The sequence below is a fragment of the Temnothorax americanus genome, unplaced genomic scaffold (assembly GCF_048541705.1).
Source record: "Temnothorax americanus isolate GAGA-0224 unplaced genomic scaffold, ASM4854170v1 Scaffold1, whole genome shotgun sequence".
NCBI lineage: Eukaryota > Metazoa > Arthropoda > Insecta > Hymenoptera > Formicidae > Temnothorax > Temnothorax americanus.
In genome coordinates, this window is record NW_027509230.1 from 9,165,972 (window position 1) to 9,184,228 (window position 18,257).

The 18,257-nt window shown below is 41.0% G+C and overlaps 1 protein-coding gene across 1 annotated transcript in view; it reads left to right on the forward strand.

Annotated features, from left to right (window-relative positions):
* LOC143896288 (uncharacterized) overlaps nucleotides 1–16,319 on the forward strand; it is a 72,522-nt gene extending 56,203 nt beyond the window's left edge. Inside the window, exons 3-11 of the mRNA XM_077404045.1 lie at nucleotides 83–253; nucleotides 4,412–4,631; nucleotides 9,193–9,276; nucleotides 10,355–10,488; nucleotides 10,765–10,901; nucleotides 11,261–11,415; nucleotides 12,497–12,738; nucleotides 13,060–13,246; nucleotides 13,869–16,319. Coding sequence (XP_077260171.1) covers nucleotides 83–253; nucleotides 4,412–4,631; nucleotides 9,193–9,276; nucleotides 10,355–10,488; nucleotides 10,765–10,901; nucleotides 11,261–11,415; nucleotides 12,497–12,738; nucleotides 13,060–13,246; nucleotides 13,869–14,065 — 1,527 coding nt within the window. The 3' untranslated portion in view covers nucleotides 14,066–16,319. The remainder of the gene's footprint in view (nucleotides 1–82; nucleotides 254–4,411; nucleotides 4,632–9,192; nucleotides 9,277–10,354; nucleotides 10,489–10,764; nucleotides 10,902–11,260; nucleotides 11,416–12,496; nucleotides 12,739–13,059; nucleotides 13,247–13,868) is intronic.
* Nucleotides 16,320–18,257: the final 1,938 nt, after the last annotated feature.

Consider the following 18,257-nt stretch of genomic DNA (forward strand, 5'->3'; position numbering starts at 1 on the left):
GCTTGCAATATTGCGCGTGTAATAACACTAATAACTCGCAAAGGGCACAGAATTTCATGGGAGACAATTTTCCTTTCTGTAGGCGACCGGTCACGAAAATGCGGAGGTGGAGGGAAATTCCGAAGAGTCCGTTATCGACGACACCACCGAGGATTATTGGGCGGGCAGCGGATCGGGACCCGACGAGGATGAGTCCTCCTCTCACAACGAAACCAGAGAAGCGTTAACTCACGAGGCCAGCGACCACGATGCTGTAAGTCACGCATCGCCAATTTGTTTCGCGTTGCGCACTTACTTATTGAAATTCATGATAGATATTGCACAAGAAGATTTCTCCTCGATCTGTTATTTCTTTGTTCCGTTATCTTTATGGAAATATTTATTTTTTTCCCCGTATTGCATTGATTGACCAAAAAAACAGCATACGTATAAGAAAGAGAAACCGATAAAGAAAATTGACCATCAGCTTTAAATTGCCCGAAGTATTAGTTACATTTTGCATTTGACGTTCTAAGATTTCACTACTTTAAACAAATATTAACATGGTTAATTTGTTGATGTGTATTAGCATCATATTTTTACTTATTATATCATCAGTTATCAAAGCAAAAAATTTTATTAAGCAATAAAATCTTTAATCGAGAATTCTACAGATCTTCGACAATAAATATCGTAGTATGTGACAATAAAAAGGAGAGTGAGAGAAGTAAGAAGAAAGGTGCATGGTGCATGCTCATCTGCCGTACGATCGCGTCCATCCAGTTATATTTAATTGACAAACGGTTTCCTCGAAAGTGGATTAAAAAAAAAGAGTTTACGAGATCGGAGTGGGAAAAAAAGGAAGTGAAAGAATGATACTTGCCCGTCTGTTCAGTTTTGCGTGATTTCTCGTTAACGAATGCTCGCGCGCAAGGCCGTACCTAGATGCGGCAAACCTAGATGCAGGTGTTCTGCATCCGCTATGATATTCAAGAGAGTAAAAAAGAGAAATGCTGACAGTTAACCGCAGCAAAGACGACGCCTCGATCGCCGGCGTGTCCTCGATCGAGGCCGTAAAAATCTTTCTGAAGATCCACGGAGGACGGCGCGGTCGATCGTCTTTGCTTTCCTCGTGTGACTCTTGTCTTCACTGCGATCGATATCAGTAAAATCGCGAAAGATCGGTTTTGCAACAAAAAATCAATTATTGTACAGGCGCGCGCGTTTTACTCCATCCCCGTAATCTTCCTCCTTCCCGTGGCACGTAGAAAATGCCACAGGCCCTTTCTAAACGAAGGGCAGAAGGTTGCTCGGCGCATCGGTACGGCGAGCGCACCAGGGGAGAGAAGAATAAAGGCCATTCCTTTGATTAATCGCTCTTTATCGATGATCTGCGGATTGCTTTTAAACTAGTTTTCGAGCGGAATCGATTTCGATCGCGAAAAAATGTGAACCAGTTTCCAGTAGAATAGAGAGAAAGGGTATCGCGGCCACATCCGTGCGCGACCTTCGTTATATCGCAAATTGCGCGCGGATGGATCGCTTCTTGTGCCGCGTGATTTTCCGCGGGGGAAGGCCCCCATTACTCGAGAGACGAGAGAGAGCACCAGCGGTTTATTTAGCCTATACGAGCGTTCCGTTGCGAAACGGGAGACAAGATCAATTTCATCTGCGCTGCGTACTGCTGCGTTTCCGTCCGTACCGATTGGAGAAGCGAAGACTAATCGCACGGAAGTGCACTGTATATATAGCTTAAAGCTGTCTCGTCCTGTGAGATAGAAACTGTATATCTATGAAAATCGTTAGTCGATAACCATAAATGCTAATTCGACGTAAACGTAATAAATGTTTAATCGTCTCGGCTACCGTATTTTTTACCATGCACATATTTTGTAAAAATAAATAAAATTACATTAAAAATAAAAATCTATAACATCTGCAGAGCGCAAAATTAATATAAAAAAATTAATCTTTGTTCGGTACTTGTTCTTTTATGTAACTATGTAATTAAATTTTTGCATTAACTTCACGCTTACATAGAATTCGATCTAAGCAACGACAATCAACTGAATCTTGGGAAAAGATTCTAAAGAGATAGATGCATTTATCTAAGTCATCTGAGCGATCTTACTTCAACTAATGACTTTCGACACCCTAACCGCGCTACCGTTAATCACTGCACGAATGCGCATATCTCGATGCGACTTGATCAAATAAAGTCCAAGGAAGAAATTAACATTCACCCAAGAAAAAAATCTCCCGTCCGTCCCGACGTCATCTCTTAGTGTGAAACAAAACAAGAAAACCTAAACGGTAACTTGGTATTTCTTCTTTGAAGAAACGTGAGTTTATATCGCGGATGTCGATGATCATTAAGGAAAATGTTTTTATTATGCGCAAGACTGCAAGATTCAATGTCAAATTGCGCTCATCCCCGGATGCGTACAAATGTTAATGCGTACAAATATTACCTCGAATTGCTTCCAACGAATGCTAATTTTCAAAAAAACAGTTATCGGAAATAGATTTGTGTTAAATGGGAAACTAATAAGTTCGTGGAAGAGGAGCCCACAAAACGGAAGACGTCGTGCGAGGATGAGCACCGGCGAGATCGAATCGGCGGCGCATTCGACACGAAGGAGCATTTCGTATTATTGCATTTCCTACCTAGCCCAGTACAGTTAATACCAAAGTAGCCGTAGTTAAGCGTAGCAGGAGTCGAAGATAATCGGCACTTATCGTCCGTAATGCATTCCGATGAGATACCGCGGAAGATTCAAAGACCACCGGTCATTTTCCGCGGAACGTAGATCGGGCTGGCAGCGCGCTCGCCGGGCCGGCTTCTTCTGCCAGAGGAACGATCTCCTAACTACTCTACTGGCCCATAAACGCCGTACGCCACTTCGCTCATCGGGGGTCCGCTCCGTTTCCCGGCAGCATCGCGTACTCGAGTTCCTGAAATTCCTCAAAAGTGGAATCCGTGAAGAGAGGCAATTTCCCTGCGCGATCTGCGGGATGGCAACTATGTCGCATCGGACGTTGAGACCACAGGTGGAAACGTGTCATCAAAAACAGCGCGAACGACGAGAAAAAGAATGAAGTAGGAGGAGGAGGAGGAGAAGGAGAAGATGATGGAGAATCAGACGAGAAGGCGGCCGGAACGGAATGGCGATTTTTTCGTCACGGCATATGGAAAACTGTTCGCAACTTTTTTCCTTCGTCGCTTCGAGTTAACCACTAACAACCACGTGCCCCATCCTCCCCTTTCCTCCCTCTCCGCGGCCGATTCGCCCGAGTAGGTACCTATCTGCCGTGCTCGCGTCGTGCTCGCTGACAAGCGGCTCAAAGTACAATATCCTCCCCCTCGTCCGCCCCCGCCGTCGTCATCTTATTCGTTCTTCTTGCGTCTCTTCTTGCGCCCGGCACCCGTACGCGGATGGAAGACCTCGGGTACCCACGCTCGGATAGGGGAATGAGCTCGTAAAGCGTTAGTCACGCGCTACTCGTGCTGTCCGTTTTTCAGACTTCCTCGTCGGGCTCTCTCCACCGTCCCTTTTCGCCTCCCTGGACTCTCTCCGCCGACGCCATGCCCTCCCTCTTCCGCGTATCTCTCCTCTTCGTCGTTGGTCTCGACCCCCGGCGCTTTTTCTCGCCCTTTCTCACCGCTCGAGCGGTAGCGATCCGTACAGGCTGGGGGTTAAATCGGATCGTTAACGTAGGAGAGGTCAGGGCTCCCGCTCGACAGGATAGTTTTGCATAGCCGGATCGCGCGTGCACGAGGCCGTGTGTACGCGAGAATATTTTGCTGGAATCTCGCTTCCAACCGCAATATGCGGGCTAACGGCTTTGAACCTGCAAATCACTACCTGCGACTCGTTAGCGGATTCCTTTTCCGAGCTCCCGTATGAATATCATTAGTAGCAACAAGAATTTGGCACGGGTGGCTGCTGCTTATTATAGGAGGAGGACGAAGAGGTTATTAGCGTGAATGATCAAAACTGAACACACACAACCTAAACCGTTTTTCTGACAATGATGTAACTAGGTACGAGAAATATGTGGTATAATGATCATACATAAGGTCGAACATCGATTATCGACGTTTTTGCGAGATATGTAATTCTGAGTAAGAGTAATTTGGTGGACATTGCGTGTAATACTAATTTAATTTAATTCAGTTTAGAGAAAACAATTTTTCGCGTATTAAAATTATCATAGCTCTTCTCTCGAATTGTATAATATTAAATTAAACGTTATATTAAATTGTATGTAGTATTATAGAATGTATTAACATTATAACACTAATCCTTGAATAACTAAAGATGTATTCAATTATCAAAGAAATAACATATTAGATTTATGATAAGTAGCACAAATAACAATGATCTATATTGTATCAATAAAAAATACTTCTATTGTACTTGTCTGAAAGGTCGTGTACGTTGGTGACGGTGCCGCTTACGTGCCAGTACCTTCGTTGAAGACTCGACCGTTGAATCCGAATCTTCAGGCTCTTCAAACTCTCCAAGGCTTGCAGGGCCTCGCTGGAAACGGAGGTACAGGCGTAGTCGGCGACGAGGATTGGAGGAGACATCCAGAAACCTGGGACCGCGAACACCGAAGATACAGGCCCAACACGACGAGAGTGCAACGTGAGTACGAAGGCAGCTTTATTTTATCTTTTTGCTCAATTCGATTATTATTGTGTAGATGATGATATTAAAATAAACGGTTTCTCGTAAGTGCGGTAATTAGTAGTCTCGACAGTCCGTGCATGCGTTTTCGGTAAGGTAAATTAAATATAAATCAAGTGAGTACACAATACAAGGCAATTACTCTTCAGTCTGCACAATCTCTCGAGCTAATAGAAATTTCCTGGTTTGTAAGTAGCTGTAATGGCGGCCTTGCATCAAGACGCTAATTCAGCGGAAATACGTTACGAAAGGGTATTGATTATTTCGCTCCAGAGCCAACAGGAATCTATATTTAGTCGATAATGGATTATCGACTCAATTTAACTCGCGATTACATTATTGCGTCTACACAAGAAAAAGAGCACACTTGATATAGGGGAGTGTATTTAGAGCAAGAGGATGGGACTAACGGCTACACCGGGCGTAAACGGGGATCCGCTATTTCCCGTCCGAATAAAAGCGCCGACAAAAAGCGTCTACGGTATCGGTCTGGTGGGTCAGTGTGCCTCGGAGGAAAGACCGGTGTCGTCGCTTTAGCATGTCGTTATTTTTCTCTCCATTGTCCGGCAGGAGGTTGAAGCCCGAGGATAGCGCGCGTCATATATAGGACAAAAGTACTTCCCTCCGGTGTCTCGGTCGATCGACTTGGAAGTATCGCAGTCGTGCACCGCGCGCGATGTATCCGTCCATCTCGGTCCCCGGCCTTAGCGCGCCCGGGAATTCAGAGTGCGATGGCGAATGGCTACCGTTAGAGAGGAGGCAATTAAAACGGTGTCGGAAAGTCGTACGATGCTCCTGACATCGAGGGTACGGAGGCAGAGAGATACACCACCTTGTGTGCCTGTGCAGCCTGTATACGATGCTCCTCCGAGATGGCATCTGCAATCGTCATCGTCGTCATCGGCTCGGACCGTCGAGGACCGTCATCATCATCCCGCGCGATCATCATTATCCGCATCTGGATCGCGCGATTGCCTCGTGGAAACTCGAGCATCACACGGGCCCGCGCAGATATCTCGGCGCGTATATGTTATGGCGTCGGTAATCGACGACAGCTCGTTTCTGGCATCGGTTTTTCTGCGAGAAAATTGCGACGCCGCGTCGCAATGAAAATGATATTTATGAGCGGCCGTTATGTTATTTTTCTTTTCCTTCTCGTGCCGGCGCGTACGATGACGTGAAGTTATGTCGTCGAGTCCGCGGGAATTCTGTGAATGATTTAATGCTATCTCGAATACGTATAATACGCTATAATTTATGTACAGCGAGATCTTTTGAGCTACAGTTATTATTACTTTGCAATTTCTTTTCGCACTATTCGCTTTTGGCGATCGATTTTCCGTCTAATCTGCGTCGCGCTGGAAACGCAATCAAATGCCATATGTAGGAAATAACAAATTTACACGATCGCAATTTTATGATTCAGCAACGGGGTTATTACCTCTAAATTGACTTTACAATGAATTTTCTTTCCTGTTCGAATAAAGTGCCCCTACGATCGCGAAGGCTTAATCAATGACTCATTAAAATTCTAGTTGGCCGATGCTTCAGTTTTAATTTCGCGTAGCGGGTGCGCAATAGTAATTAATGCCAGTGGAACAAGACATTAATAGCGCCGACGCGGTGTCCCGTTACGGAAGAATAACAGACACACAATGTCCTGTGAAAATAAATTTAATTTCCTACGCGCGCGTATAATCTCCTACGGCGTGTATGTGTTACGCTCATTCGCTGCGATGTGATTTTTCTGAAACCTCAAAGTTTATTGTGAACGTCTGAACACTCGCTATTCGTGCATATGGCGAGTAATCAACATAGCAGGCATCGCTGCCTGATACTCTCCTGGAGAAAATTACAGCGTGTTTCGTCGTAATGTAAATAAATAATATTTACGGGATGGAATCGCTGATGGTCGCTATCAAGCCCTCCCTTCGCGAACCCTTTTAATTGCATTTTGCAGAAAATTACGATCATCCTGGGAACCGAGTTGTGAGAAAAATGCTTTAACGACACACGTCGTTCTCCCCCGCTCGTTCGACCAGAACGAAGCGTCTATTACACCACTTTCTGTATTTTTGCTGTCTGCAATTAATCGTTTCATGTTTCTTAACTAAATCATTATACGGCAATTTGCTTCACCGATACCTATTATTCACGTGGGATGAAGATACGATCATCTATTATTCATGAACTTCATAGAGAATCAATATTAGAATCGTAAAATTATAATTATTACGTAAGCTTATATATAGGGCATTACAGGGTTTTTCCTTTCATTACAATGACTTTTTCTGCAGCGCAGATATCGAAAAGGATTAAATGATCCACATTTTGCTTCGCTCTACTTCGCTCTGATAAATCTCTACGCGTATTTAAGAAAAATTTTATTAAGAAAAATCGACCGTACAATCAACCAGATAACATTTTTTAAAATATCGATATAGCGAAATACCCTTCGAGACGACGCGACGCGACGGGACGATCGATGATCGCATTGCTACGGTAAATTTCCTAAAACATTCGGATGAGCCTGCCATTGGCAATGACGAATGCTACGCCCGTCCTATGAAGCTCGCTGGTTCAATGAAGTCGTAAAGTCGAGCCGCTCGTTCTCTGCGGGAACTTGAGGCCACCCGCGGTATCGTCAATTACGCGAAAGAGAGCCCATTAGGTTTAATGTATCCTCCTCGGCAACGCTCGATTCTCATGACGTCCTCGTATCGGGGTTCGAAGTCCAGTCCTCCTGCTATCTCTTTCCCCTTTACTTCTAACACGCGATCCACGTGTTTTTTTTTACCCCGTAACACTCCTTAAAACGATTTCTGGATTCCAATTTGGAGATTCGCACCGGTAAATAGAAATACTGGCATCAAAAATTGAACATTTGCGTGTTAGCAACAGCGAAGCCTTAAAGGAACTCAACGATATCCTCCGGCGTCTCTCCGTGACCGCTCTCGGCACGTCCGAGCAAATATCGGCGTTGCTCAACTCTTCCCATTGTCTGCCCACTGACAGAGTTTTGCCGGACGATGAACACAAAGCACGTATCCGCAATTCTAATAAGCGCGCGCGTATACGTGCGTGTACGTACGTATACGTACGCCGCTCGAAAATGCGCTCGGCACACTCGCGATGCGTAGGACGAGGGTGAAACGGAACGGTTGTATCATCGGCATGCGCCTCCGGTGTAACTATCTTCTCATCACTACCTTTTATTATTTTTCCACAAGCCTATGATAGCGCGTGTCAAGTCTTTTTTGTTTACCTAGTCGAATCGAAGCTGATCTATTAATTTTTAACTACTAATAACTTCTAATAATTTAACTATTAATAACTTATGGCAGCCGATTTCAAAATTACTATAAAAAATTTATACCATTTTTATAGAAAGTTTTGCTTTAGAGAAAGAAATACGGCGAAATTAAGCACTTTTGCAATCTTATTTTGATAAGCAAATATAACGCCCGTCAAACATAATATATTTAAGTGTCATGCCAGGATGCCGTGCGTCCTACGATGACGGTGTGCGTGGGATGAGCGTGCATGGGTCACGAAACGAAAAGGTTGTATCATCGGCCGACACCTCGAGCGTAACTATCTTCATCCTCCATCAATCTCCATTCCGCTTTGCGGTTGCGTTGCTATATACAGTGGAAACGGCTTCTTACGACGAAGAGCGCCTATACGGGACCCCTAACTTACTTTCACTCGTCATCGACGACCGGTTTTCCACTCGCTCCTATCCGCGAATCTGCGATTTTCCGCGCCCGGTTTCTACACGCGAGTGACGACAGGCTATCCCTGGCCGCGAACGCACGCCCACGCGATGACCGATCGACACGTTTCCATCTTCTGTGATTGATTCTCCGTTTCGAAGTGACAATTACCGGGGGCCCGATATGGTACCGCTGTTTGCGCTATCCTCTGAGAATCCTTTCTGTCCGAGAAAGTTTTTTTTTTTTGCGAAAGAGAATTACTGATTGTGTTTCCACAAATGCAATCGATCTTTGTGGCTACAAATACTTTAATTTACTCGTGCTGACTGTGTCATCAATCGTAATATACAGAATGTTTAAATACATTTAAATTATTTGACAAATTATTTGACAAATTATTTTATCTTATAATGCATATAATTAGCCATTGTTCTTTTTCAATAATTGCTTAATTTATCATCCAAAAATCAATTTTTAATAAATGTAGGCATAGTGGTAGGCGCAACACGTCAATTTTCCTCGCTAATTCGTATATCCGAATACACAGTTTTCCATTTCTCTTTCGACATCAGAGATTCCACCTAGACCTTCTTGATTTCGTAAATACAAGAAAATGTAAATAGAGAGTTTATCGCGCTGATGAATCGACATAATTACGCTTATAATGAAATATAAAACAACGGAATGTAGATTTAATCGCGAAAAACGCGGACTGAAGAAAAAGTGTATGAAAAAAATGTATATAAAATTCTTTTAATCAACATACTGTTGCGTAATTATTAATTAAATCTTATATATTTTAGATATCGAGGCGGAATGTCAGGATGACTACATGAAAATCAGGATCGGATTCAACGGATCCTTCGCTGGCCTCTTGTACTCAGCAGGTAAAATTATTGTAATGATAGCGATTAATAACTTATTAATGCAGATTTATAATTACTATCGTGCTATTATTCAGAAATCTTTTTATTTTTATTCATTGATGAACTATTATATTTTTGTGATTTAAATCATGTATACAAGTAGTCGAACAATGTTGAAACTAAAGTTTAAACATTGACTACATTTGGCACAAGATTTATGTAAATATATGATGCAAATTATGAAAATTGCGCGGTGTCAAAAAAATCATGGCGCTGAGAGTTATGTTGCTACACTCTCTATTCTGGTCAAGAGACTCGACATAATATTCCACCTAAAATATGTGGCTGCATAACTGGCTGCATCGCTGGTATCCGCAATTACCTCGGCAGACAGTGAGACGAGCATACGTCCGCGCTAACGAGGTAATGACGGAAATTATCGTAAAACGATCGGCGCAGCGGTCGTCCACATCGACCGCGCCAGAATTTTTCTTTCGCCGTCGTAAGTCCATCTGTCCGTTCTAGTAAGATACTTCCGTTATTTAAGAAGTGTACCGCGGCCGTGCCTTCTGGCAGTGGACGCGATGCATCGGTAAAAACTGCCATAATCGCAAAGTGACTTCTTCACAAATCACTCGATGAGGCGACCTCTTCTTGAACCTCGCACCTGTTCAATGTCGATTCTGCTAATCCGTGATTTTCTCGTTGCTCGATAATGAGCCCCGTTAATCAACATTTTAATAATAAACTAATCGCCTTTGTACGAACGCGGATGTAGCAGGAGCTTCGTAAAATACCGAGGCTCCTGATTGAATCCAGCAGGATGACTAAAAACTTGGACTACTCCGATCCTCGACTTTCTAACACCGGCACCGGCGCTAACGAGTGCACTTGGCATTTCCTCACTTACGCGCCATTTGCTCGCGTTGAAAATACATCAACGTCCGCCTATTCTTCGCACAACGCGACTCGCGCGGTCGAAACGCCGCGGGGAAGATTGTTTGATAAACGAGATATCGGTTGATATTCGATGCCTTACGTGGCCGTATCATAGACGGCCGCGTTCCAGATGAACAAGAATAATCGCTTTTAATTGCAGGCTACTCGTACGATCCCGATTGCATGTACGTTAATGGGACGGGCCGCGACTACTATGAGTTCTACATTCAGCTGAATCGATGCGGCACCCTCGGCGAGAACACTCATCATCAGGACAGCAGGAAGAATCCGACGGTACGTAAAATAGACGAGCGCGAGCGCGTCGCGGAGAATGACGGATCGTTACTTTAGCGTGAGCCGCGCCGGTCGACAAGGAATAATAATGATTAACGGCGCAGGGGAAAAATGAGAAGGCACGGCGCGGCGGCTTATTTTTAATCTCGATAATTAGAGTAGATTAGATGTCATATCGCGCGCGGAACGCGCGGGAACGTAGGAACACGGCTATTATTACGGCTGGGAATCACGTGAGAAATAAGACTCAACGACAACGCGCTCTTGTCTTTCCAGAAAAATCTCATGTGGAATACGGTCACGGTGCAGTACAACCCATTGATAGAAGAGGAATTCGACGAACACTTCAAGGTGACTTGCGAGTACGGCTACGACTTTTGGAAGACGGTGACGTTTCCCTTTCTCGATGTCGAGTGAGTGTCGGATCTTTTTACTTTTGAAATAAATTGCCGATAATGGCTATATCGAAACGTCTCGAGATGGGGGGGGGAGGCCTCGAGCGTAGAAACAGTACGAAGGGTCATATCGATCAGAGGCTCGAAGCTCGTTTTCGTAATGCACGCGAGAGAAACACGACATGATCCGTCGGCTGAAACCTCCGATTACGCTCCGGCTCCGATGGAACGTTTCGCCCGCGCGCGAGGCGTTTACATAATATCTACGATAATGTCTAACATCTGTGCTATCCTGTCGGCGCGAAGTAGGCCGTACTGCTCGCGAGAGATAACGGATACGCATTCTTCCTGCCTCTTACGCACCCACCTTCTTCCAGGGTCGCCACGGGAAATCCCGTAGTCTTCACCCTGCAGCCTCCGGAGTGCTACATGGAAATCAGATACGGTTACGGGACCACTGGAACTAGAGTGGCTGGACCAGTCCGCGTCGGCGATCCCCTGACTCTCATTATCTACATGCGCAGCAAATACGGTAAGCCTCGTATACGCACAGCTTAACTGCAGCTTTGCCACGCGTAAATCGCTAAAACGCTTAATGGATCCGACCTGCTACATAGGTTCACAACGTTTAGACAAACAAACAAAAGACAATGGAAAATATAAAAAAACAGTAGCGTAAGTTAAATACTTGATTACTGCCTTGTTGGCTCATTAAAGTCTTAGTATATATAACAAATCAATTAGATTATACATGTATCACTTTTGTTTTTGCACATGTAATGTATTAATTTTATTACTTGCTTAGAACCGTTTTTAAAAGTTTAATCGTGAATCTAATTTTTGTTTATGTAAAACATAAACTGGAACATAAATACAAACTATAAAATACTAAAGGACTGTTACGATAATTGTGTATTCAGAAACGAACCTCCACGACAAAAAGTCTATAATAGGGAAGCGAAAAATAAATATTCCTGCAAATCATTCACAATTGTTAACGTTCCCGCAAATCATTCACAGTACCCATTTTCGTGTACCTTTTTTCTTACTTCGACGCCTGGTCTAATCATACGACGTCCGATTCCACCGAGCTATCATTCGACAGCGATAACGGTATAAAATAAACAGCAGAAGACTTTGTCAGTCGGCTAGTCAGTCCAAGCTCGGTAATTTGCGAAAGATGCGGAAATGCTGGCGAGAAGATATGAAAATGTGTATGCTTCGACGTAACGACAGATGTCTGTACTTTAACGAGTCAAGCTTCTGTATTTACGTCTACATCACTTACGCTACGCGAATCTATGTCAGAAGGTAGAGGACGACGTCATATCTTATACCCTTCTCTCGCCGCCTTTGACTAATTGGTTTCGTTACTGTGATGACATATTTCATGGAAGCCAATTATCGCTTCTTGCCTAATTATAATAAATCTCTAAAAACGATTATCTGGATTTTGTATATCCGTCACGCTCTTAAAGTAATTTTTCCTCAATTTGCTTAAATCTACTTCAATTTATGAATTTGTATTATAATTTTTTAAGCAATAAGTTTTTATAGATAGTGATCTGATGATTTTCAAATAAATATAAACATTTTTGTCAATTTTTTCGTAGACGGCTTTGATATCGTCGTAAATGATTGCTACGCTCATAATGGCGGGAACAAAAGGATTCAACTGATCGATCAATATGGATGTCCGGTGGATGACAAACTGATCAGCCGGTTTCGTGGTTCCTGGTCGGAGAGTGGCCTGTTCGAGACCCAAGTCTTTGCTTACATGAAGACTTTCAGGTTCACGGGATCGCCGGCTCTATATATCGAATGCGATGTTCGCATGTGCCACGGAAGATGTCCGGTAACCAAATATTTAGTGCAACGCGTTACCAATAGATTTTACTCCACTCTTAATCCATTTAAGACTATTAATTTAATCTATTCCACGCTTATTATTAAATTTGATTTAAAATATTTTAATTATTTAATACTATTTTATCACGCAAAAAAATTCAATATTTTTTATGTGTGCAGTGCTGTATTTAATCCGTCGAGTTTACATTTACTTCTAAATTTTCGCAATAAAATTGATACTCTTGAAAAACATTTTGCCCGAAAATGTGAGATGTTCCAGTTTCATGTTATAGATATTTTTAATTTCAACGATTCACCCGTATTTCAGAGCCAACCTTGCCACTGGAGAAACGCGAAGAATGTGGTAAAACGATCGGTACCGGAAATCGGTGGACCGACGACGCCGGCGACTAGTTTGTCGGAGAACGTGAACCTCTTCCAGTCTCTTCGCGTTCTTCAGGAAGGCGAGGCGGACACGGAACTGTTCCAGAATTCCACTAACTACTCTCGCAGCGGTAAAGCAGAGCAGATATTACATATATATGCCAAACATAATTTTTTACTGTTAAAACAATTACGTGTCAAGCCGTGGATTTATCGCAACTTCGTTCAATGAGAAATACTCTACTTTTTTATCACAGTTGCGTTATAACGGGCACCGATTCGAAACAAACAAAGCTTGCAAATATAAAAATATTTCAAATCTTAGCTCATGTAAAATACATTCAACGCTTCGAAAAATAAGCAAACAAAAATAATAAATTCATTGTAGCAATTGTCAAACAAATTGAAATGTCTCTTACACTGAGGAAAAAATTTGCTTTGAAAAACGCAAAATATGCTTCATCTAACTATATATAAAATATTTAGTTTAATACGTTCAACTAATCATTAGTTAAACTAACTAATTCTTGATTTAAAAATTTTGATGGTCGACATGAATGAACTATACCTTTTTCAGTGCAATAATTGTTGAATCAAGCATTGAATCAACAACTATATACAGTTCGTACAATCAATTTTTTTTCTCAGTGTACAAACATTAAGGAAACATAAGCAAGTGTTTAATGTATTTTATGTAAGACGTTATTATTACAATTATAATCTTTTTGAATTTGCATTTTTTTTTCCTTGCAGGTTTTAGCGAGCCTACGACTGACAGAGTATGTTTGAGATCGACAGTGGCCAGTACAATAGTGGGTCTCGGCTGTGCCTTCCTCTGCATCATGGCCGGCACGATACTAGCCATGTGCTCGCGAATGCGACGGCAAGCGCGAGAAAAATTACTGTCGGACAGTATAAGCTACATGACGCACAAAGGCCGGATCAACTAGGGTTACATTTCTAGCATGCGGAGGCCTATTTCTTTTTGCTTCATCCCAATCAGATTGCGATGTATTCGCATCTTTCGCATGGAGCCGCCAAGAAACTGCTCCGCCGGTATAATATAAGAATGCGTCGTTAAGATAGGAAATGGTCGATATAAACGACTGAACTTCGAGCCACGGATAAGTCGACATTGGATAATATATGATGCAAGTAAAACGCGATATATAATAATTAAGTTAATTTTTTTATGAATCGGAAAAACATTCTGTAAAAAATTTTAGAAGAGTTTATATTTTTTATGTACTCTACTCTTCTCTCTATTAACTTCTTAAGGTAAACGTGGGATTGACACAGTAGTGCAAAGTGCCTTACGTATTTTGATAGTCGTCGATAATTCAGACTCCCATGGATATAATAAGTCTCATCGATCCTTTGTGTGCGAATGCTTTTTTTACATAAATAATTATTCGCTGCTATACTCTCGCTTCTCTTACTTAACGAAGTGTTAATCGATACTCATTCGTCAATTGATGTATATGTCGCGAGTGAGATATCCGTAGCGAGTTATCGCTCATCGATAAATAGAGGTAGAAATCGTCGATATTGCCACGATCTCGGTGCCGAATGTGCGGTCAACGGAAAATAAAGACTTCAAACCTTTACCGCGTCGATCGGTAATTTAACAGTTTACTTGCGATCGACACATGGTGTCTTTTCTCTTTTTTTTTTTTTATTGCTTACTTCGATCTCTCATGCGGCATGTTTAGAGATGAAAACGAACGTAACGTCAGTAACGACGCTTAATTGCCGTTGATAAGATTCAGTACTTATATGTGTGTCTTTATCCACGACATTACTCGCCATATTCAGGAACGTAAAAACAGTTTTTCTAGCAATTCGATTGTTCAATGAAACGATTAATATGTGAAATAACGAATTAATAGGAAAAATAACTTAACAATGTCGAACGGAGCAGATAAACATTGCCAATTAAAATATCAATCAAAGTATCACTCACAACAAAAAAATTATATTTTTATAAGAGATAAAAGAAATTTATTTTATTAACATAAATATCTATTTCTAAATAAGATAGTCACATAAATAAAATATGCATAAAGTAGGAAAAAAATACATTCTACTCTGCAATTGTTTTATATATTAAATTGAAATATAATCAAATTATATCGTTGCACGCAATATTGAAAAGTAAAACTATCTCATAATTCTTAGAAATCAAATAACTTCACATCGTTTTGCAGTTAATCGATGGATATTTGTTCTGCAACCAGAAGCATGAGCAAAAATCGAAATTATCTATTTAACCTGTAGAGGACGGGAAGTCTATTTTTAAGCTCTACGGGAGTCGCGTATTTTTCGTAGTATAACACTTTAACACATATATGGAAGTTATAAATAAAAATCATAAAAAGTCATGAAAAAACTTGCTCGTCCTCTAAAGGTTAATTGGCGGCCTAATCTCCTCGTTCCTGAATGTTCGTGAATAATATGTTAAGGTTTTAACTGAATATCAATTATATGACAGGCAAATATGCTTAGGTTTATATACTTTATACATACACAGCATCGAAGGTGCGAATCCTATATAATAGGAAGAAAAAGAATGGAATACAAGAAAATTACACGGAATCGCATCGGGTGTACGGCCAGCGAGGATTAAATAATATTTTACGAGACCGCCCCGCTAAAGAGTCGCGTAGCTCAGTTCTCGTCTTAATATTTATTCAGAAATTTGCCGAACCTCGCGCGATTTTTCGCCACCACACGCGTGTGAAATATTAATTTCCCCTCCTGGTTGTTCCCCTCTTTACGCGTTTCGTATAATTTAACATTACAGCATCTTTCCTCGTTTCTCATTGCTCCACATTGATTCCAAGCCCCTGTGCCTCTCCCCTCCGTCCTTCGAGCATCAAGCCAATTATCAGGACTGCTCGATTAATTATCTGTAAATATAGTGTTGTATCATGACTCATAATATTTATGATTAAGCTCGAGTGTATCAAGGTTTCCAATAAATAATAGAAGAAGATTGCGTTCTGACATGTCTTATCTGACGTACCTCGCGCATGAATACAATGTTAGCCTTTTACTGTAACGAGAATGACTTATGATATATAAACGAGTAAGTTAAAAGCGCGATCTTATCTTAACTAGTGTCTTAAAAAAGTTCAAAGACGTTAATCTGAAATTTTATTTTATTTTTGGTACTTAATCTTAAAATGAGAAGCAACTGTTTTAGTCAGAATTCTATTTACATCCTTCCATAAAATTTTTGTTTTACTTTATACTTTAATCTATACATATATTTCATGATTTATTTTATTCTATCATCTGATATTAATTTTTAATTTATATGTCATTTTGTTTAATTAGTAAAATTATATATGTAGCTGCATATAATATATAATAATATGTAATATATGTATGTTCATCTTATTTATGTTTATATTCGTAAATGTATACGCCATTTACTATACATATATGTGATCGCTCGCGAAAGAATCTAGAAACCGGCGTGACGAAAGCCGAAGATCTACCTGGCTGATCTTGAATAATTTCAGATGTTTCGGGGTATAATGGTCACGGACCGGAACAAATCGTGTTTCCCAAACAGCGCATTCGTCTTGCGAGACGGATCCAAAAACGTCGGTCAATCGCCGCCTAAATGGGGTGCCCCCGATGAAAAGTGAAAACTCCGCGCAATATCTCATCCGCAAGACGAACCGTGACCGTCATTTATCGTTTGATCCCTCGATAATGGAAGAGAAACGCGCTAATCGCCAAACGACCGGTTTTTCAATTTATCCGACAAGAGAAGAACATTATTTGAGACCGTGCAACTTCCGCTTTAATTATTTATAGAAGATGCAGTGATGGACGTATATATCTTAACGAGTGAATTAAGAGTGGCACTATATATTTGTACTAATTTGAAAACTCTTGGTTGAGAAAAGAAAGGATAAGTAACATTTTATATATTAGATGCAATATGAGTAGAAAACAATGACAATATGCATTCTACAGCAAAATATGAAATAATATATAAATAACATTTTCTCCTTTCGTTACAATGTTTTACTAATTAAAAGATAATGTCATTATAATAAACTTCTATTAGTAAAAATATTGTATTACATAAGATAAAATATTTGACAGATTTTTACAGAATTTAAAAAAAAAAAGCTATTAAAAGTAAAAACATATAATACACGCTATTGCAGAGCGACTATCTACTTGTTTTTGAAATCTAATTGTCTCATTGTGTTATAGATCAACTAAATCTCAATGTCACCAAACTCTTTCCGAAAAAGAAGCGTTACCGCAGCTATGGACCTTATTGTGCGGCAAAAGGGCAATCAGCCGCAGTAACGAACTGTCTCGCCCGCCTACCATGCGGTAATTAATCAAGCTACAATAAATTAATTGCCGCTCCGGCAAGAATTAATTGCCATCCCGACAATAATTATGGCTAACGCAGAAATAATTATCGTGCACCCCGGCAGAGCGTTGATCCTGGCCCAACGATAATCCGCGCGCTCGTAATTCGATACGTACGTATATCACGATCGATCGTTCCCTATGCGTGCGCGACCTCTTGCAAAACCAATTTAATTTCAATAAAATGAATTTTCTAAGTGTGAAATCACCCTGACAATGAGACAAATATCGTAATAACATCCAAAATTAGTCTGCAAAAGCAAGGCAAAATATTTCAGTAAACTATGTTAAAAGATATATTATAAGTTTGCTATTATTGTCGATTCTCTCTAATCATCTAACATCTAATGCAATAGTCCATCATTGATTTTTATTTTGGAGGATTACAGATATATTACACATGTACTTTGCTACATACACAAATCAGCATTAATATAAAAAAAATAATAGAATCATTTCTTTATCAAAAGCTGTTTGTCGCTATCTAATAAAAACTTCTGAAAACACATAAAACTATGATGTTTTCGTGAATATCCTTCACTTCCTCATTCGTTCGTTCATTCGGAAAAGGCGCATACATGCGTAAGAACGAGAGGAGAGGAAGAAGGCAAAGAACCGAGTGATAAATAGGACCGCGAGAGAGAGAGAGAGAGAGAGAGAGAGAGAGAGAGAGAGAGGGAGGGGGAAGAGGGCGGATATCAAAATGAAATCTTACAGGCTAATAAATACTCGGTTATC